The sequence below is a fragment of the Aotus nancymaae genome, unplaced genomic scaffold (genome assembly GCF_030222135.1).
Source record: "Aotus nancymaae isolate 86718 unplaced genomic scaffold, 86718_ANA_hifiasm-v0.15.2.pri h1tg000007l, whole genome shotgun sequence".
Classification (NCBI taxonomy): domain Eukaryota; kingdom Metazoa; phylum Chordata; class Mammalia; order Primates; family Aotidae; genus Aotus; species Aotus nancymaae.
The window spans coordinates 46739888-46762340 of record NW_026988418.1 but is presented as its reverse complement, the minus strand read 5'-3'; the positions used below and the strand labels follow the sequence as shown (position 1 = coordinate 46762340).

Sequence of the window (22453 nt, the reverse complement as noted above, 5' to 3'; positions counted from 1 at the left end):
AGTTTGATAACTGTTGGCATAGTTGGCAAAAGGTGGTTGCTGTTGTCCTTAGTTCTGTACACTAGATATTTTGATAGCCAATTAACTGCGTTTTAAAAAATCACATTTAAGATCATATTTGTTATAAGACACACCATTACTTTTTTTACTTAAAAAAAAACCCTCTGCAAATTTGACTATGCAACAGTGCCTTCTTAATAATACAATTTTATTTATACATGTTGAAAGAACCCTTTAAAGGTAGTTTAAAAAATATTGCATCACTTTCACAAATACAAAAGAGGGAAAATTTAAGTAAAATAAATTTATTAAGGCATTTTGTAAACTTTCGCACATTGGAGGATAAACTCCTCTGAATCTCTTCTTGATTCAGCCCTTATTGTGTATATTTTTCCACACAACATGATTCTCTGGCCATCAAGAGTTGATGCCACATTTCTTAAAAGAGTGTTTCACTATTACTTGGGTTTTTCTTTCAGCTTCTGACATGAATTCTGCAAATTTTGATGTGTATGTACAGCAGTGATAACCATGTCAGGACTAACAAATTGACAGCAATTATAAGATACATCACAATTTTAGAAGTTTTTAAATGTTAAAAAACAAAACAGTATGGATTAGAACCAAAGAAATATGATGGTAATTATGGACAGTCTCTATTTTATACTCATTTCCTTACTTCTGTTCTAGACATAAATACTGTAGATTATTCTTTATACAACTGTCTTCATCCATTTCCTTTTCATAATAATCTGGCATCCTTAGTTTAAGCCATGGTTATATTTAGGTTGGTATATCGTTTCCTCCAGAACCTTCTTGCCTCAAAGAGTATTTTAAATCAGGTTTATAATTTCATGAAATGTAGATGATCCTATGGGATAAAGAATGTATTAGTCAGGGTTATTCATAGAAATGGAATCAATTATATATATGGAGAGGGGTTGAATGGGGAGAGAGGAAGAGACAGACAGAGGGAGGGAGGTAAGGAGGGAGAGAGGAATTGGCTCATACAATTGTAGAGGTTGGCAAGTCCAAAATCTGCAGAGTAGTCTAGTAGGCTGGAGACCCAGAGAAGAGCTGATGTTGTGGCTTGAGCCTAAAGACAGAGGCAGACTTCCTTTTTTCTTGGGGGAATTCAGTCTGCAATCTCTTAACTGATTGGATGAGGCCTACCCACATTATTTATCGAGGGTCATCTGCTTTTGTCAAAGTTTACTGATTTAAATGCCAATTTCACCTACAAAGTACCTTCAAAGCAATGTCCACACTAGTATTTGAACAAATATCTCTGAGTACTGTGGCCTAACCAAGTTGACACATAAAATTAATCATCACAATGAATTTACCTTTATTCATAATCTTAATCATGTGATAGCAAATCTCGATTTGCCATAGACATCATTTTGAGTTTCCTGAATGATTTTAGCATTCTCATCAATTGCTACATACTTAATAGCAGGTGGAAAGTTTCAATTGTCAGAATCTAAGCTCTTTGGGGATGTAGTCAAGATGTAGAAGTCGTATCTACTGATGAGAAAGAAGAGTTTGAAATATTAATTATTCAAATAAATAATCATTGGGGACTTATAAATGCAGAGCACAATGCCTGTGCTGTAGAGAATGCAGAATGTATGCACTGTATATTCCCTTAAAGAAGCTTATATTTTAGTTGTTTGAAGAAGATATTCAAATGAAGTATTTAAACAATCAAATAACAGCAAAAAACAATAATATAGCTAGGGAGAATATTTAAAATTGCATACCAAGTATCATAATAATACCAAGTATTACTCTATTTTCACACTGCTATAAAGATACTACGCAAGAATGGGTAATTTATAAACAAAGAAGGTTTAATTGACTCACAGTTCCGCATAGCTGAGGAGGCCTCAGGAAACTTACAATTATGGTGGAAGGGGAAGCAGACACCTTCTTCGCAAGGTGGCAGAAGAGACAGAGAAAAATGAAGGAGGAACTTCCAAACACATATAAAACCATCGGATTTTGTGAGAACTCAGTATCACAAGAAAAGTGTGGGGAAACTGCCCCCATAGTACAGTCATATGGGCCACCTTCTACCAGGTCCCTCCCTTGACACGTGGAGATGATGGGAATTAAAATTTGAGATGAGATTTTGGTGGGGACACAGAACCAAACCATATCCATATTGTAAGGTTAATCTTTTTAATGTTCTTAATGTAAGCAAGTCTGTTTTTAAAAAATAGATTGGGGAGAGAGAGATGAACTTCATTCAAAATAATCTATTAGTATAAGTTCCAGCAATGTGGCATGCTCACCAAAGCCAGTTCAAGGCAGAAATAGGTACAATTTTGTGGTGTACTGATTAAGATTGTTCTAAAGAATGCACATTTTTTTCTAGTAAGACTTGTATATAGGGATAATTCTGAATACTAGGTTGCACTAAAAAATAGTAAATTTAAATCCCACAAGGCACGATTGAAAATCAGCTTTGTCAATTTAGTATAATATTCAGTTTTTATAACTGATATGCACACTGTAGGTATATGGTTACATGTGTAATTTTATAGATACCTAAGGTCAACTGTCATTCTTGAATATATCTATCATTGATATGATCAGTGTCAGTATGTTTTGGATGAATTACTACTTTTCAGGTAGTTTTGGAGCTATGAAGCTCTGAACTTCTCTGAAAGAAAAGCTCTGAACTTCCGTGAAAGAAAAATGTATATGTTGAATCCAGGAGGCATACTTTTTTCCTTGCTAGAATGCTGAATAAGATGAGCATTAAAAACATGTTTACTGCCTCAACAATATATATAATAAAATAATAAAGCAATAGTTAAACTTTAAACAGATTGGTGATACATTTCTACAGTGTGAGAAGGGAAGGTAGAGGTCAAGAGAAGAAAGAATGAGTGAAAAACAAACTTCTACTATTTGAGAGTATGTATAGGGATTATATTATTGTGCACTGGTTAACTTCAGGCACCAGCTCTATTCTGCATTCCATGATTGTTTGTTAGAATGAAGGACAAAAATAGTTCTTTTCCTCTGCATTTCTATAAAAGGACTTATTTCATGGCAAACATTGTGGTGCCAGAGAGATACACTGTTTTTAAAGATTTGGAGTGGGGTTTGGAAAAGATTCTTATTTTAAAATGAGGTAAACTTATTAAAATATAGTTGAATTAGTTTTCTTTGCAGAAGTCCTGTCGGGTAAAGTCAATTAGCATTTTATTTCTTTCCAAAGGTGATTTCGTAAATTAACTTTGCACCTAGTTTAATAATCTTCAAACTAAAATACCCTTATTATTCCTTCCCTCCTTAAAATCTTTTGGTTATACACACAACTGAGGGAAGGTATACAGAATGTTTTGTGAACTAGGCCTGTATGTTTGCCTTTTTCCATATGGATTTTCTAAACTTGCATGATTCTTGGACCATAGCTTAATTTTTCTGGGATTTGACTTAATTTAGATGGTTTTGAAAACTGACAAATTTTGCCTGATTGTAGGAATTAGTACAATTGTAGTTTTATTATTTTAAATTAAAAAAGCTTCTAGAGAACTGTATTCCCTTATATGATAGCTCAGCAGTTTAGTTCCTGTGTTCCAGGCTTTGTGTTTGAGATTGAAGAATATGTAAATTAAAAGATACATTAAAAGCTGATGCCTAGCAGCCAGTTATCTTATGGAGGAAACATGTAAGGAAACCTCTTATTTCACATGAATCGTGGCATTTTATGCAAGGACATTTTGATGTAATTTTCTTTATTTTAAAATAAAAAATGGAACCTAATTTCATTGTTTGTTTTGGATAGGAACCTGGTTTAAGCAAAAAACCTGATTTTTTTTTTTTAAAGTTTGTGTTACTGAAAAGTTTAGGAATCTGTTATCCCTCTCTCTTTCTGCTCTGCCTCCTTCATGTTGACTTCATCCACAGGCTGTTTGTAGAGGCAGGATGGGGACCAGCAACTGCAGGTAGTGTATCCTCTCAGGTTCAAATCCAGCTTACAAAAGAACCTGTCCTCTTTCAGATTCTGAAAATGAGTACTGGACCTGATTCTTACTGGCATTAGTTGGATCCGGTGTTCATTTCGGAACCAATTCTGTGGTCAAGAGGAAGGGATCCCATGACTGTTTAGTCCTAACTCATGTATGCATCCTTTGAGCTTGGATTGGCATCAACTCCACCCAAAACAAATGCTTTGAGAATGGGGAAGTAGTACTTAACTAGAGGAAATTCAGATCCTAGTTACAAGAAAATAAGTAAAAGTAGGCTATGGCAAAAATGATAACTGTCCAAAATCATTGTGCCATTGACTTTGTGTTTAGGCTAATGCATCTTTTTCAGAAACCAACATAATAATTTTTATTAGAGTAGCGTTTGTTATCCATTAGGAGATGAATTTAGCTGTTGGTAACAGAAACTTCAAATAACATTGGCTTAAACAAGATGGAGGTTTACTTTCTCTGGAGGTAGGTAGTCCAAGACAGATGGAGCATAACCAGTGTCACATTGGATTCCTGCAGTTCCCGCCGTCACACTTGCATTCCAGGTTGGAAGGAAGAAAAGCAAATGAGTGTCTACTTCCCTTTAGAGGTGTTTTACTGGAAAGTCTTGCTCAACAACTTCCGCTTACACTTCATCGGCTAGGCCAAGTACACATGTAAGGAAGTCTGGGAAATATAGTTATTTAGTTAGTTAGGCACAATGATACCCCTAATGATAACAATGCAATAGGTGTTTTATTAGTAAGGAAAAACTAGTGCATAGCTATTAGGTAAGGAGCTAGTTGACTTCATTACTTGTTAAATTATTAACTAATATGGATGGCATAGGAGGTATATTTAACAATTCAATGAATTTTATATATTTAAGATTTAAGACATAAAAGTAGATGGAAATATAAATAGTCAACTAATACAAACCATAAAATTGGCAATAAGGTGTGCATTGAATAAGTATCAAACTAGGAGGTCAAAGGAAAAGTTAAAGATGATTCTGATATATGTATCTCTTAGATGTTTGGCTATATAGTGATACCCTATGTAGTGATATGGAACATAAGAGGAAAATCAAGTTTTCAGGGAAAGTTAGAGTTAAGTTTTGGACACTAAAACTATAAATGCTGGCATCGAATGACATTCGGGTGATGTCATTTGTTCACCAGCTAAGCAGCTGCACATTTTGATATCTATTGTGCATTTTCTGGCAAAGAATGAACTGGCTATTTTAGAAGTTCTCTGCTTCCCTTATTACCTCTCTTTTAAACCTTGTAATCCAAGTTATTGAAATCTCAGGAGACTTAAGTCCAACGGACCCTCAGTTTCAACTCCATAGCTCAGAACAAGAGAGGTCTTTGTGTAGTCAAGCATAGGTTGGGTGTTTTGAGGAGATGAAGTTCAACTCTGTCAGATTTGGTATAGTTCTTTGCAGGGTCAAGAAATGGGAGCTGTAAATGGATTGACAAAAGTAAGTGAGATATGGAAAAGTTAACTGATTACATCACATATTATTCCTAGGGACCAAGTAAGACTTTTTTCTTAGGCTACTGGAGAACTATTTAAAAGTAAAATATTATACTGTAGGAGAAATGTGCCCAGAGGGGCTTTTGACTCTACTTAAGCACTTGATGAATACATTATGAAATAACTTTATCTTCTGACACTTTAATAACTGAGTTATAGCTGTTATTTGCTTTGAACTTTATTCAATTCACCATTTATTGAGTGAGCTTTTCAGCTTTTTCATTATCCTAGGTATGGGAAATACAAATATTAATAAGGGAAAAATGCCTTGAAGGTGTGCTTTGTTATCATTATCCATTTATCAGTCCCTGCTTTTTCATGTCATAGTAGGCTAAATTCCAAAGACAAGACAGTCCATAGAGCTTAGCAGACATTTTTTATGAGTGTCGTAACTTAAACATAAACATTGAACACATACTATACATTTGCCTTTTTCCATATGGCTTTTCCCAACTTTGCATAATTCTTGGACCATGGCTTAATTTTTATGGCATTAAATTTAATTTAGAGGGATTTGAAATCAGACAAATTTGTCTGATTCTAGAAATTAGCACAGTTGAAATTTTATTATTTTAAATTAAAAAAAAACCTTCTAGAGAACTGTATTTCCCTGATATGGTAACTCAGCAGTTTAACTCCTATGTTCCAGTTTCTGTGGAACAGGCTACAGCCAGTCTGAAAAATAAATAAGTAGTAAGTACATTAGTAGGAGCTACTGTCGTTCAAGGTCAAGATTAATTGTTACTAGAATGAATAAATAGTTCTTGTGTTTATTCTTACATAATATCATACTTGGCTCCTATCAGGTTTTTAGAAGTGGTTGATCAAATGGTACTTTCAGGTCTAGAACACAGGACAGATCCAGTTTTGGGTAATCGACCCAGCCAGAGAAATTTAGGGAGACAAAAGTTCAAGGAGTAAGTAGCTTCTCTAAATACCCTTTCAATCTGTACACACAATGAGTGGTGGCAATGTTTTATTGTTATGAGGGTTGTTTGGGTGATGTCATTTGTATACCAGTCATGCAGCTGTGCATTTTGAAACCTATTGTCCTTTCTTGGTAGAAAGGACAGAAATAGGAGCAGTTAAGCTTTGGAAGGGACCTTTCAGTGTTTAATTAAAGCCATTTTACCTGTAAAAGTGAGGATTCTCTTTTATCTCCTATCACTAATTCTGTTGTCTTATTTTCTGTTTATTTACATCCATCCTTATTGCAAATACAAAGCTGAAATAATCTTGCCCCTCACATTGGCTCTTCTGTCTGCAAGCCTTCTCTTGATGAATTGTGCCATCTTCTACCCAATTCTTTAAGCCAGTAATCTGCAAATCATCCAGAATTACTTTTTCCTTATCAGTCACCAAGTCCTGCTGCTATTCTGCAATAGCAGTATTCTTTCTCCTTATGTCTGTTGCTATTATCTGTGATCAAGTTCTTATCATCTCTCTCTTGGACTTTTGTAATATCCTCTTAAGACTCTCTGCCTCCACTCGTGCCCCCCGCAATAACTGCCAGTGTAATCTATCAAAAATAAATCTGGATTATATTACTCCTCTTAGAGTCCTTCAGTGACTCCACATTGCTTATGTGGCAGGATCAGACCTCACTTTCAGCAGTATGACTTATATCACAATACTTACAAAAAGACACATAATGATTCAAGCAAAAGTATTATGGTTATTTCATTTCTACCTCTTATTTCAAATGCCTAAACCATGATAATTGTGTATTTATTCTTTACATTAAGAATTACATTCTTTGTATAAGAACATAGGTGCTCACTCTCTGTAGAACTGCCTATTGCATCCTCCTTCCTCTCAAGAGGCATCAGACTTGGTGTTTATCATTCCTATATATTTTTTGCATGCTTATTTCATATGTATTAATTTATAAGAAATATATATTTTTGTGTAATTTAAAACTGTATGTAAATGATATACTGTATATATTCGTCAGCTGTTTTGAATCTTCATTGTGTGATTCAACATGTATCAGTGATGTATAGTATTTTCATTGTTATGAGTATATTGTGGTATCTTCACTCCCTTGCTGATGTTGATTTACATTCCTCCTTTCCCTTCCCTCTACAATTTTTTGACTATCCATACATAGAGGGTGTATTGTTAATCTTTGTGGTTGTTGTTAATTCTCATAAGTTTAAAGATACTTAGTGGATTGCTTTTATACGAAATGAGTGTGTTGGTTAGTGAGCATTGGTAGCTGGTTTGGGGTCAAATGAGGGGTGTAAACTGTCTTTCTAGATTAGCAAACTTCATCTCACTTACCAGGGCTGTCGGCAGCAGCAAGTGAGATCTTTCATAGCAAATTTCTTCTTTTCTAGATGCTCTCCAAAGCAGATTATGAAAAATAGTGAGAGTCTTGCTGAATAAATGCTTTCTCCTCCAGTCATTACTTGGCCGGGTGATTTCTAAGTCACCCACATTGCTCTGCTTTAAAAGACCAGTGAAAGGGAATAGACTCCAGCAGCAGTGTTCTCCTACTTTCCTGGATCTGCCCTGACCACCAAGCTGTTGTCCTTCTAGTGTAGTGGTTCTCAAAGCTTTAGCCTGCATCAGATTCACTTGGATGACTTGTTAATTGATGGGTCTCACCTCTAGATTTCTGATTCAGAAGTTCTGGGGTTGGGCCTGAGAATATGCATTTCTAAGAAGTTTGCAGATAATACTGATGCTCAAGTTCAGCATTTCCCAGCCTATTTTATTTTTCAACTCATGGAACCCTTTAGGCATCAATATGCAGTTTCACAATCACCTACATGAATTTTTCAATCGTGCTATAATTTCCTAATTTTTGCATGTTTTAAAGTAGGGCATCGGGTTAAAAATTTGTGTCAGCATAATATTAAACATTGTGGTCATCCAGAGCCTTGGTACTCAAAGTGTGGTCTATGGACCAGCATACCTAGGAGCTTGTCAGAAATGCAGACTCTCAGGCTCTACCATAGACCTAACGAGTCAGAATCTGAACTTTAACAGTAGTCCCAGGTGTGCACATTACAGTTTAAGAAGTGCTAGTCTAGAACTGACGTTAAATCCAATTTGAATAATATTCAAAACAAATAACCTTTTTAATTTCTGATGTTTAAAAAGTGACATGTTTCATTTACTTTTATTCTCTTTCATGTAAGAAAAAGCATGATTTTTTTGATGATAAAAATAATATATTAAATTTGATTTGAGAACCAAGTGCTGAAATTTAATGAAATTGACGATGATACAAAAATGGACAAAATTTCATTCATGACCTGATATTTGGAAATACTACTTTTTGCGCATAAAAATCAACTGCCCTATTTTTATAATTTTAAAGAAGTAATAGATTTCTGACTGCTAATTTTAATGACCTCTCTTCAAATAATGTTATGTGTGTGGAGAGTAATTTTGCCTTAAAGTAAAAGCTTACTTGGATATATTTTTTGTTACATTTGTTAGTTTTATATCATATTTGTTAGATATTTATGTTTAGAAGAAATATCTTTCATCAGATAATTACAATTTAGGGATCTGGAGAATATTACCTTGAGGATTATTTGCAAAATTGTTATTTTAAAATTTTCTTGTAACTTGTTTTTCCATATTATTGTTCATTATATCTCTTTTCTTTAAACAATTATCTATGAGGATAGTAATCATCTATCTTTTACAGTTTTTTTTTTTGTGTGTGACAAAGTGTCACTCTGTCACCCATGCTGGAGTGCAGTGGCACAATCTTGGTTCACTGTAACCTCCATTTCTGGGTTCAAGCGATTCTTTTGCCTCAGCCTCACGAGTAGCTGGGACTACAGGCACACACCATCACACCCGGCTAATTTTTTATTTTTAGTAGAGACGAGGTTTCACCATGTTGGCCAGGCTGGTCTCGAACTCCTGACCTCAGGTGATCCACCCGCCTCAGCCTCCCAAAGTGCTGAGATTACAGGCATGAACCACCACATCTGGCTTCTTTAACCGTTTTGAAGGTCAGAGTTTTATATGTAAAAACCTCAAAAAGTGTCTGGCTCATAGGATGTTTTACGTAAGTGATGATATCAACCCCAGGATAGAGTTTAATTATCTACTGTGTGAAGCCAGGGGTAGACTGGACTCTGTCTTAGTCTGCTTAGGCTGCTATAGTAAAATATCATAGACTAGGTGGCTTAAACAATACATATTTATTTCTCACAGTTCTAGAGGCTGAGAAGTCTAAGATAATGGTACAAGACAATTAGGTTCCTGGTAAGGGCTATCTTCCTTGCTTTCAGAGGACTGCCTTTTCACTGCCTTGGGCCCCAGGTTTTAAAGTAGATCCAGTCAAACAAAATCAAGCATCTTTGTGAAATCTTCAATATGTTATATTTAAAGGCTGAATTTTGAAGGTAGCACAAAAGTGGGAAGGAATATGGGCTTCCTTCCCCTACTCCTTTTAATAGAAGAGACAAACCACTTCATCCTATTAGATGTGTGACCTTGTACAAGTTTCTTAACATTGGAACCTACATTTCCCCATATATAAAATTGAAATAAAAGTTACTGGGCATTTGTGGGTGGACTAAATAAGTTATGTAGAAGTAGGTAAATAATGTTATGTAGAAGTAGGTACTGGTTTATACTAGTTCTTTTCTCCTTCCTCTTGTCACCACAAAACAGCTCTTATTATGTTTTTATTTAATATTATTTTTCATATTTTTAACTTAATCCTATTTTTGGATCCTCTTGACTTTTTATTTGATTATTTTTAGCCATCTTTGGGTGAGCTAAAAATTGATATACAAAGAGCTCATATATTTACTAGGGTGTGGATTTTGGGGTTGCTGGAGAAGGTCTGAGTTTCCTTTGTGTTTCCTTCTTTTACATGAAAGAAGTTTTGTCTTTACCTTTTGCCATAAAAAGTAACAGCAATGTTATCTTAATTGGTTGCCATTTTAGACATTAAATCTGGAAAGAATAAATCGTTGACTTTTGCAGACTAAGAATTTATATCTATTAAGTGGAAAAGTAAAGGATAGGAATTTGACTTGACTCCTTGTTCAGTGCTTTTTCTACCATATTATACTTTCATTTAAATGAAACAAAAATATTTTCACCTAATTGGAAAATAAAGTTTGATGATTTGGTTATCAACATAATAATGTTGATAACAAAATTTTATCACATATATTTTACTTTTTTGAATAGGTAATACATATACAGAATACTAAAGTTGTATATACAAGTAAGTTTTCATTAGCCCTACCCCTAGCCACAGCAGGCCACAACTGCTCAGTGCATATGTTCCATATATTCCTCTGTTGGTTTGCTCTAGTGGCAGTGTAATATGTAAACTTCTACGTACTTTGCTTTCTCCTCTTAAAAATGTGGGCTAGGCATGGTGGCTCATGCCTGTAATCCCAGCTCTTTGGGAGGCTGAGGGGAAAGGATAACTTGAGCCCAGGAGTTCAAGAGGGGAAAGGATAACTTGAGCCCAGGAGTTGAAAACCAGCCTGGTAAACATAGTGAGACGTCATCTCAATAATAATAATAATAATAATAATAATAATAATGCTAAAAGCCAGTTGTGGTGGTATACAGCTGTAGTCCCAGCAGGAGGATTATGGACCCCAAGAGTTCAAGATGATAATGAGCTATGATTGTCTCTAAAAAACTAAAACTAAAAAATAATACAAATAAATAAAAAAATGCATATATATATATATATATATTTTTTTTTTTTAAGACAGAATCTTGCTCTGCTGCCCAGGCTTTAGTGCAGTGGCATGAACACAGCTTACTGCAGCCTTGACCTTTCTAGATCAAGCTATCGTTCCTTCTTAGCCACCTAGGTATCTGGGACTACAGGCAGGCACCACCATGCCTGGCTAAGTTTTTAATGTTTGTAGAGATGTTGCCCAGGCTGGATTCGAACTCCTGGTCTCAAGTGATCCTCTTGCCTTGGCCTCCCAAAGTATTGGGATTTTTTATAGGCATGAGCCACAGTGCCTGGCCAATTAACTGATTTATTAACTCACTTTCTTAGCCTGAGTGTGCTGCTTTAACAAAATGCCACAAACGGAACAACTTATAAATAATAGAAATTTATTTCTCAAATTTCTGAAGGCTGGGAAGTCCAGATCAAGGTGCTGGCAGGTTCATTGTCAGTGAGGGCTGCTGTTTCTGCTTCTAAGATGGTACTTTGTTGCTGCACCTTCTGGAAGAGATGGATGCTATGTTCTCACATGGCAGAAGGGGTGGAAAGGTTGCATGCTGTGTGAAGCCTTGATTATAAAGTCCATCTCATTCATGAGGAAGAAGCCCTCAGGATCCAATCACCTTCTAAAAGTCCTAAGTCATCATACTATTTCATTGGGGACTATGTTTCAACATGAATTTTCGAGGGATGCAAATATTCAAACCATAGCGCTCATTAACAATTGCTTATTGAACACTATGGTCAGGCACTATTCTAGGACTTGGGAATGGAGGAGTGAACAAGATAGGAGAAAAACCATCTTCTTGGCAGGTGATTATGATAGGGGTACAAATAAGGTCTCAGACCAGAAGAGGGAGAAATGACTTCTTCAGATATAATCAGAGAAAGCTTTTTGGAAAAAGTGGTATTTTATGTGGATTTTAAGTGTGGTAGAAGCTCAACGGAAGAATAGGGACAAAAGGGTACTCTAGTACAAATACACTGGAATTATTTTGGTTTTGTATCTATTTTGTGTATCTATTGGTGCTTGGCAGTTCTATGTTTAAGGTTAACATTTGCTTGAAATTTTGGAAAATTAATTCCTTTTGTAAATAAATTGTTTCTTTGTCTTAAAAATCATTTTGTGCTCACCTTCAAATTCTTTTTCTCAGTTTGTTTTTTTTTTTGAACTAGACAGGAAAACAGGATTTTTGTAGGTAATTTTTACCCATTTGGCTTTTTAAAAAAAGTTATGAGTTTTCTTTTACTTTTTCTCTTATAATTTCATGTGTTGTTGTATTTAGCTGTTATTTGTTTCAGTGTCATTGTGTGCTTACATTAGATGTTCTCAACCTTGGCTGCCCTGGAATCACGTGGAGAGTTTTAAAAAGGCTGATGGTTGGGCCCCACTTGGTTCTGGGGTATGGCCTGGGCAGCAGGATTTTCAAAAGCTCCTCATTCAGGTGATTCTGCTTTGCAGTTAAAGTTGAGAAGCCATTGGCTTAAAGTATTTCAGAGGTAACTGAAACATGTTTTCTGCTTTTGGAAAGCAGGTAACTATGGTTTCAGCTGAGTGGTGGGATAACTCTGTCATCTCAAATCTCTTGCTTAGAATAAAGCTAATTAGAATTGCCATGGTAGAATGAAGTCCTTGAGTTTGTTAAAACAGTTTGACTAAAGCATAAATGGAATTAAGTGAAGTGCATATATGGATAGTATAATTTTAAGAACTTTATATTCCCATATGCCTTGGGAAAGGGATGAAAGTTCTTGTTTTCAACTCTGTACAGATCAGTCATTTGGCTTATTATTTAAGTCAAAAGTTAACAGATTTGTTTTTAGAACCTAGTATAGTTAGGCAAACATTGTTTTCAAAGTCTTGTTGACTTTGTCACCTACTTTTAATGGAATAAGTATTCTGTTACTTACTGTAAAGGGGATCTTTGTTTACTTCAGTAACAAGATGTTGGACAAAAAACTTGTAAACTCAAATAGTTACCTCCCTGAGGTTTCAGAGAGCCTCCAGAAAGAAACTCAATTAAACGTTATACTACTCCTTTTTTCTTTTCTGAAAAGTGATCTAGTATGTTTCCAGCTTGGCATTAAGAGTTGAGATCAGTTTAGAGATGTTTTACCGTGAATTTACTATTGAAATTATTGTGAATTCCCAGGATATGGCCATATGTTGCTGTAGGTACTGCCATAGGGCTGCAAACTTCTCATATGTCTATGTATTATGTTAGCATGGGGTCTGAAAATAGTGGATCTTAATGAATAGAATAATTAGAATTGGGTTTAAAGTCTAGGTTTTCTATTTCTAAGCTGTGTTACCTTGATTTATTTGACTTATCTAGCCTTTGTTTCTATATCTGGAAAATGGGCAGAAATGATACCTAAATTCAAAGTTTGCTAATGAGATAAAATATTTTAAATGCTTAATAGAATGCCTACCTACAGTTAGTCTGTAATAAATAACAGTTCCCTAGTTTCAATATTGAATTATACTAGAGAATCATTTTAGTAAAAATGATACCTGAGAACAAATAAAACCCTAAATTTTAATTAATAATGAAACATTTTAATAATGAATATTTGGGGTGGTATAGGAGTCACATTTGAGATAACTGAATGTTTGGATGTTTCTGAATTTCTGATAAACTTGAAAATCTGATTAAGGTGTTGATATTATACCTTAGCTTATCATAATAGGTTTTATAATTTTTCATTGTGTTTATAGACATTTTACAAGAACTGAAAGACTCTTACAATATGAAGGAGAAATTAGAAAGTTGATAGTATAGACTGAGCAATATAGTATCATTAGGGCATAAATGCCTATGTTCATATATTTACAATGAAAATATAAGCAAAGTGTACTATAGGCCATGACGAGATGTAGCCAGATCAAATTAGTTCATTCATTATTGCATTCCTCTGTGTGCCCAATGAAATCATTATAATAATGACCCCACCCATTTTCTGTCCTTCAAAACTGTTCTCATTTTTTAAGGCACAATTCAAGATGTGGTTTACTTTATTAAGTCATCCCCCTTACTCCCTTATAAGGGAATCACTTCTCTGCATTCTGTCAACATGTGACCTCTACCCTGCCTGGCACTTTTCACTGTCTCATATTAAAAGCAGTATTTCAGGCATTGGGTTGAAGGTTGTATGAGTTTCTAAATAAGGGACTCTGGTATTGACATTAGAAGGATCTTCATTTTAATCTCTGTGTTGAAATTTTCATTGTAAAGATACAGAAAATAATTTGTCCTTTCTAAGTTCAACTTACTTATCTGTAAGATGGGGATAAAAGCTTTTACTTCTACCTCACAGATTTGTTGAAAGATTAAATTATGTAATATAAATGCCTAAGATAGTAAGTGTTCAATAAATGGTAGTGAATATTGTTATTGCTGTTATGGTTTGTGTATAATATATTATTTATTGCATATAAGTATGACATATGACTTAATAAAACTTCTTCACCTACACTATGCATTCTTTCAGGATAGGAAACCATCACTTGGCATTTTGGATAAGGTTTAATAAACGAATTAACAATTACTTGTTGATGGAGCATATTAACTTTTCACCTTACTTGATTTTTAAAAAGAATAGTCTTCACATATATGAAAAAATTTTTTAAAAAGTTGTTTTCTAAATGACCTTGTTTTAAAACCACTGCAGGTACTGTGTTATCCCATAAATTTGGTATCCTGAAATCTGAGGATTCTACCAAGATAATATGATAGGAACTTTCAGTGATTTGGGGCCATATCCTACTTAGACTAATGTGGAATTTCCAGATTTCCTGAGAGTTTGGTACAGCAGCACATACTGCTTGCTAATCAACACAGGCAACAATGCCATCTCTGCCTCAAGAAGGAGGTAAGGAAATTGACTTAACTTTGTTAAAAAATATGCTAATTTTTAAAAGTATTAAAAATTAATTAGGGGCTTTTAAAGTACCAGGATTTATACTTTCACCTTGGGTGTGTGTGTGTGTGTGTGTGTGTGTGTGGGGGGGGGGGGGGGCAGGGGGTGGGGGGCATGGTATTTGTGTTCTCTGGTACGTATTTTTGTTATTTCAGTGCCATCTGATTATTTTACATTTTTTAAAAAAGTTATTCAGGGACCCTCTCCTCTGGATTTGAATACAGAATTACCTTATCAAAGCACAATGAAAAGGAAAGTCAGAAAGAAGAAAAAGAAGGGAACTATTACAGCAAATGTTGCTGGGACAAAGTTTGAAATTGGTAGGTTTCTTTAGAATCAATCATGGGATTCTCATAATTGCTGGAAAAACTGATTTGGTGTTAAAAGCAATGTAGAAATCCAGAGAGGTGACTATCTTTTATGTAATGGATTTTTAAATGCCTTCTATAAAATTTGTAATATGTTAGAAGGATTCATGCAGTAGAGGATAATATCCTTACAAATATTTCAACTGATTTCTAAAATTTCAGTTTAAACACAAATATGATTAAACAGCTTAGCTGATAAAAGGGACTTGGCATTATATTTTTCTTTGAAGTTTAATTTTGTCAGCTCTCCAAGGTTTGAATTTCATAATAAAATAGGTTTATATATGATTGACCTGACAAATTTGAATTTATGAATGTAAGGAAAAAATGGATCTTTTCCAGTATTCAGATATAACCTGAATCTTCCCAGCCTTATGGGTTTGTATATACATAAATACCCAAATTTAAGTAACACATTGCATTACTTCCAAATGTAACTGCCAGGAGTTCCATTTATCTCACCAAGGTCTTCCCGGGTATCTTTGAGATGCTGCAGGCAGTGTCTTTCATATACTCAGGAACAGGTGTGCTCCTGACATGCTCTTCTGAATTTGTCATTGTTTTCTGTTTGTGGGCCAGTTAAGGAAGTCTTCTAGTCTGTGTTGCCATTGCTCTTGCTTTCTACATGAGCTCTAGGTGGCACAGCAGCTGCTGACTCCTCAGGATGCCAAAGCTGCATGGTGGTCTGTGACAGATGAAAGAGAATGTCCCTTTCCCCAACTCTTGTGATTGTACACTGTCACCTGGGACTACACCACTCTGTTAAGACTTAGGATTCTGTTGGAAGCCAAAAATTATCCTAAGTGTTCTGCTTATCTTTATTTCACACTTGAAATTCAATGGGAGAAAAATGCCAATATATTAATTGTAAGATCTAGATCAGAGAGAAACACATGAATAGTTTGTACTAAAAAGGAAGCCTTCCTCTGAGCATAAATGTTTCCAGTAGGATTAGAGGATTGGGAGCAGTGAAGGACCAAATCCAAATCTCTCCTGTGAATTTTGCTTTATTATTTCGTGTTCTAAGTAAACACAGGTGAGTTGATTTTAAGTACTAAAAATAATTTGAACTAGGGAGGTGGAAAGTATGTGATAGGTCTTATGATCGGGATATTTTTACCTTTGTTCTTTTGTATCTAGCCCAAGGTCACAAAAAAGCTATAAAAAGTACATTTTCCTGAGTAGAGGTATTGTCTCAGCTGTGTGTGTTTTCCTTGTACCATAAATAATCACTAAACCCTTTGGCAGTTATGTGTGCCTGTTAAATCTGAGAAGATCGAAAGGAAGTATTTCGGGTGCAATAGAAAAACAGTTCTCAGTTACTACTGAGTATAATTTGGCCCTAGATAAAACTGTTGTAATTAAAAATAAGGTTATGCTGTAACTAATAGATATTTTCTAAATGAAATACTGTGAACTAAAATTTATTGAGAAAAATGTTTCTGCATTGAATATATTCAGAAGTATTTTAATTTTGCTTTAACTTAATGGTTTGCTTGCAGTTCGTTTAGTAATAGATGAAATGGGATTTATGAAAACTCCAGATGAGGATGAAACAAGTAATCTTATATGGTGTGATTCTGCTGTTCAGCAGGAGAAAATTTCAGAGCTGCAAAATTATCAGGTAGGAAACTAATCATGACCAATTATTCATATGAGGAAAGTGTTACAGATTCCACCATAATTTTTTTAGATAGGTTCTTAATCTGTTGCCATATTAAATTCCAGTTCTAACTCACCTGAATAGCCTGTTTAGTTGCTATCCAGTTGTATTGACTCTTTGCATGAAGCCTGAATCTTTTTCAAACTTAACTGTTAACTTTTTTCTATCTTTAGGGAAGAATCAATAGAGGAAACCTCTTGCTAAGATGGTGCTTTACATTGCACTTAAAGATGTAGAATAGATTGCATAGGGAGACCAGGATGCAGAAATACCTTGTGATGTCAGCTATATGTAATCTGGCTTCATTTATTTTTAGAACATAGTACAAACTTATATTCAGAAGAAAATAGACATCAAACTAAAAAGCCAAATATAAGGAATTTTAGAGAATTGACAGTTTGTATAGACCTTCATTTATTACTTTAGAAGGTAATATAAAATTGATAGTAGTGAACAAATAAGTCATTTTTACCAGTGCGTATTTCTGTGAATACAGGGAATCTAGAATAACAAAAGTAATTGTGATATTGAATTACCACTGTTCAAATTAGAAAACTATAACTTTACTCTCTATGTAAATACTCTTTTGAGATTACTTTAAAATTTTTCAGTTTTATTTTCTTATTATCATACTCTTTAATTCTACAAATTCACTGTAGGTCATTTAATATTAAATCTTTTAGATTAATAATTGGAAGTTTATTAAAACATAAAACTCAAAGGATGGATATAATTGTATTATCATATACATGAATATCATTAATTCACAAAGAATATTAATATTTACCTTTTTATTTTCCAGAGGATCAACCATTTTCCAGGAATGGGGGAGATCTGTAGGAAGGATTTCTTAGCAAGAAATATGACCAAGTAATCTTTATTTTCTTGTAATGGAGAAGACCTGTTCAAAATTTATATTGTAAATACTGTAGTGCTATCTTTCACAAGGTGACATTGATTTGAAATGATATTTAGATGAGAGTGATAGAATTTTAGAGCTACAAAGGTCTTAGAAGATCTCTGGTTCTAGTCTTCCACTTTGCAGAGGAGGTAAATAAGGGTCAGAGAAATAAATATCTTGCACAAATTCAAGCATATTGTTAATAGCAGAGGTAGATCAGAATCAGTCTCCAGAATCTCAGGCCTCTTTACTGCAACTTGCTGCCTCTTTAGTAAGAGTTTTTCATTTAAATATAAGAGGTTATCTGTATCTGTCATTTAAGAGATACTTGTTTATTTTCAGTTAAATTTTGCAGGAACTAATTTGTTGCATTATATGCCGTGTGTGTGTGTGTGTGTGTGTGTTCATATTGGTTACTGAGCATTTAATATGCCCCAGGGATTGTACTAGGTACATGTATGAACACACTTACTCAAAGACACATGTATATGTGCTCACCCAGGAATATACATGCACAGATATTTATATGTGCCATCAATATTTAAAGTAACAATCTACTTTCATGGGAAAGCTGTTAATAAGTACTTTGTGCAATTTATATTCCTGTTGGCTAGGGTTTTTTGCCTTTTGTTTAGTTTAAGACAGTTGAGTGATAAACGGAGACAATTTTTTTAAAAAGAGGACTCTATTCACAGAGATTTAGTAAACTTTCTGACTCTAAAACATGGTAGTATAAAAGGTAATCAAAAACTCTTCCCTATGTGTGACCCAGAGACTCAAAATCATTTGTAAAGAGTCAATGTCAATGGCACTGGCCTGAGCAATTACCTACTCCCTACCCTCATCCCTGAGGGAGAGTTAATGACTCCTACAAGTTACCTTGCTTTATATGCCTTTAGTGTACCTATCACACTGTTTAATAGCCTATCTATACAATCTTTGGGGGCAGAGATAATAGTAATTTATCTTACTATCCCCAATGCCTAGCACACACTGTGTACTCTAAAAAAATGTTTGATGTGCTAATATGTAAATTAGTACATATTAGGGCAAGGTTTTATTTTTTTTTTTTACTGATGTATCCATGGTCCAGAATAGTGTCTAACACTTAGTAGATGCCCAATAGACATTTGTTGAATAACAGAATCAATGAGGAAGTAAATGAAGGAGTGGAGAAAATTTAAATATTTGTGGCAAGTATCAGTATCCCAGAGAAAGAAAATATATACAAGTTTGAATAGAAATTATTTTTCCTTTTATATCTAATTTACAGAATGATCAAATCTCGGCCTCTGGATTATACATTTGTTCCTCGAACATGGATCTTCCCTGCTGAATATACTCAATTCCAAAATTATGTGAAAGAATTGAAGAAAAAACGGAAGCAGAAAACTTTTATAGTGAAACCAGCTAACGGTGCAATGGGTCATGGGTAGGATTGCTTTTATTTGGATTATATAAAAATAAAAAATAATTGGAGGTGGGGAGAATAAATGTGCATAATTACTCAGGTTGAGTACCAATAAGAAAAAATAGTGAAAGAGGTTTTTAACTATTGCATTTTTGGAATCAAATATTTATTGATCTCTATTGTTTTAAACTCTCCCACAGGCTTCAGTAATTCAATTTAAAAATTTAAATCAACAGGTTGTGAGGCTTTAATAGGAGATAACAAAATATAAGAGGAAAAAGGTATTTTCTGTTTTTTTCCAAAACATAAAACTCACATCATTTTAATAGTCTTGGAGAGTGAAATCAGTTGCTACAGTAGAGCTAAAACTAACTTGAAGAAAGAAATGAAAATGGAGTTATTCTTTTCATAACTAGAAACCTTGAAGCAAATATATCTCTTCTTTGCCTTATAAATAAGTTTTTTCTTTATGTAGCCATGGTAATTGGATTAAAAATGAGGTAGAACACATTTTAAACTGAGGTTTCAAGAGCTAGACATGTTAACTGAGAATAGAATGTGCAACTAATATTCTTATTTCCTTTTGCTTACTTATGTTAGTTTTCTGCAATGTACTTTTTCAAAGAAAATGTGGTAAAGGCTGCTTTTAATAAATACCCTTGAGTCATTTTAATTTTTTAATTTAAAATGCTATAGGAAAAAAGATACTTGGAAATATAGCTACCAGGTAAATTATTGTTCAAAAATTTATCTTTTAACTTTTAATCATAACTTCATAATCTAATCATACATTATTTACAAATATGGTTTGGTAGTTTTAAACTAATGAATAGTATTAATGGGAATTTTGTATCAATTGCTTAATGTTGAGTCGGCTCTATGTTAGCATTAAAGGAATGTTTCTGGTGGTGAATAATTGATTTTCACATTTTTCTCAATTTTAATGTGAAAAATTTAATACTAAAATGTCTATATTTATATATTTATACTTAATATTAAAACATAAATAAATAATCTTTTAATTTATTTTCATGGCAGTATAAAAAAGTAGCTGGAAAAGCAGATAACTGAAAGGGCATTATGTGTTCCCAGGGTTTATCTCATGTAATGCAGCAGGACCTAGGTAAAGAACACCTCTCTCATCTATTGAATTATATCTGTTTCCTTGCTAATCTTCTGTCTAGTTATTTTGTCCATTATTGAAAGTAGAGTATTGAAGAACCCAACTGTTATTATTGAAGTATTTCTCCCTTCAATTCTGCAATTGTTTGCTTCATGTATTTTGGAGCTCTGTTATTAGGCACATAAATATTTCTAATTGTTATAAATTCTTGAGGCATTGACTTTTTTTTATCATTATATAATGAATTCTTTGTCTCCTGTAACAATTTTCCCACTCCAGGTTACTGTTTTATTGCAATATCTTTTTCATCCTTTCACTTTCAATCTATTTGAGTCTTTTCTTCTAAAGGGTATCTCTTTGTAGACAGCATATTGGTGGACCACATTTTTAAAAAATTCATTCTGCCAAGCTCTACCTTTTATTGAAGAGTTAATCTATTTACATTTAATGTAATTACTGAAAAGGAAATATTTGACTATTTTGCCACTTGTAGCTTTTGTTCCTCAATTCCTCTATACTGTCCTCTTTTGTGTTAAATAGGTGCTTTCTTCTGTACTATTTAAATTCTCTTGTCATTTCTTTTACTATATATTGTTGAGTTTAAAAAAAAAAGACTGCACTGGAATTACCATTATTATCTTAATTTATAACAATCCAGTTTATATTAATACCAACTTAGTTTCAATAGTATATAAAAACTGTTTCTACAGATTTACTCCGTTTATGTTGTTATTCTTATAAATTATATCTCTGCACCTTCTGTGACCATCAGCATAGATTTAAAACTATTGTTTTATGCAGTTAGCTTTAAAATCAATAGGAAAAATGAGGAGTTAAAAATCAAAACTACACAAAGAGAGACTTTTTTTTTTTTTTTTTTGAGATGGCGTTTTGCTCTGTTGCCTAGGCTGGAGTGCAGTGGTGCCATCTTGGCTCACTGCAGCCTCCGCCTTCCAGGTTCAAGTGGTTCTCCTGCCTTAGCCTCTCTAATAGCTGGGATTACAGGCGTATGCCACCATGCCTGGCTAATTTTTATAGTTTTAGTAGAGACAGGGTTTCGCTATGTTGTCCAGGCTGGTCTTGAATTCCTGACCTCTGGTGATCCACCCACCCTGGCCTCCCAAAGTGCTGGGATTACAGGTGTGAGCCACTGCACCTGGCTGAGACTTTTATATTTATCTGGGTAGTAACCTTTTTGGTGTTCTTTGACTGTTTGATTATAATGTATCTTGATATGGATCTCTTTGAGTTTATCCTACTTGGAGGTAATTGAGCTTCTTGGATGTATTGATTAATGTTTTTACCAAATTGGGGTGTTTTCTGCTAGTATTTCTTCAAATATTCTTTTGATTTTCTTTTCTCTGTCTTCTCTCCTTCTGAGACTCCTATTATGTGTGTTGCTGTACTTGATGGTGTTTCACAGTTTTTGTAGGCTCTGTTCATTTTTCTTCTTTTTTCTTTCTGTTCCTCAGACTAGATGATGTCAATTGGCTTATCCTCAAGTTTTCTGATTATTTTTATGCCTTGTCAGGTATACTATTTATCTCCTTTGAGATAGATAGATTTTTTTAGCTCAGTTATTGTACTTCTCAACTCCAAAATTTGTTTGCTTCCTTTATTTTTCCCTAAATTTCTATCACTACTGATATTCCCTATTTAGTGAGACACTGTTCTCATAGTTTCTTTCAGTTCTTTGTACTGAAATGATGTTGGGCTTATTGGATAATCAACTATTTAAAATTTGTTGAAAGAGCTAATGGAAAGCCAATGTCTGGACTTTCTCAGCAACAGTTTCTATTAATTGATAGTTTCCCTGTATATGGGCCATACTTCTTTTTTCTTTGCATACCTCATAATATTTTGTTGACAAAAA

At 34.0% G+C, this 22453-nt stretch overlaps 1 protein-coding gene across 1 annotated transcript in view; it reads left to right on the top strand.

Annotated features, from left to right (window-relative positions):
* The first annotated feature begins 14926 nt into the window (after positions 1-14926).
* The window catches only part of TTLL7 (tubulin tyrosine ligase like 7), an 85298-nt gene continuing 77771 nt past the window's right edge, over positions 14927-22453 (top strand). The window contains exons 1-5 of the mRNA XM_012442692.3: positions 14927-15066; positions 15303-15434; positions 16985-17106; positions 17948-18015; positions 19320-19478. Coding sequence (XP_012298115.2) covers positions 15042-15066; positions 15303-15434; positions 16985-17106; positions 17948-18015; positions 19320-19478 — 506 coding nt within the window. The 5' untranslated portion in view covers positions 14927-15041. The remainder of the gene's footprint in view (positions 15067-15302; positions 15435-16984; positions 17107-17947; positions 18016-19319; positions 19479-22453) is intronic.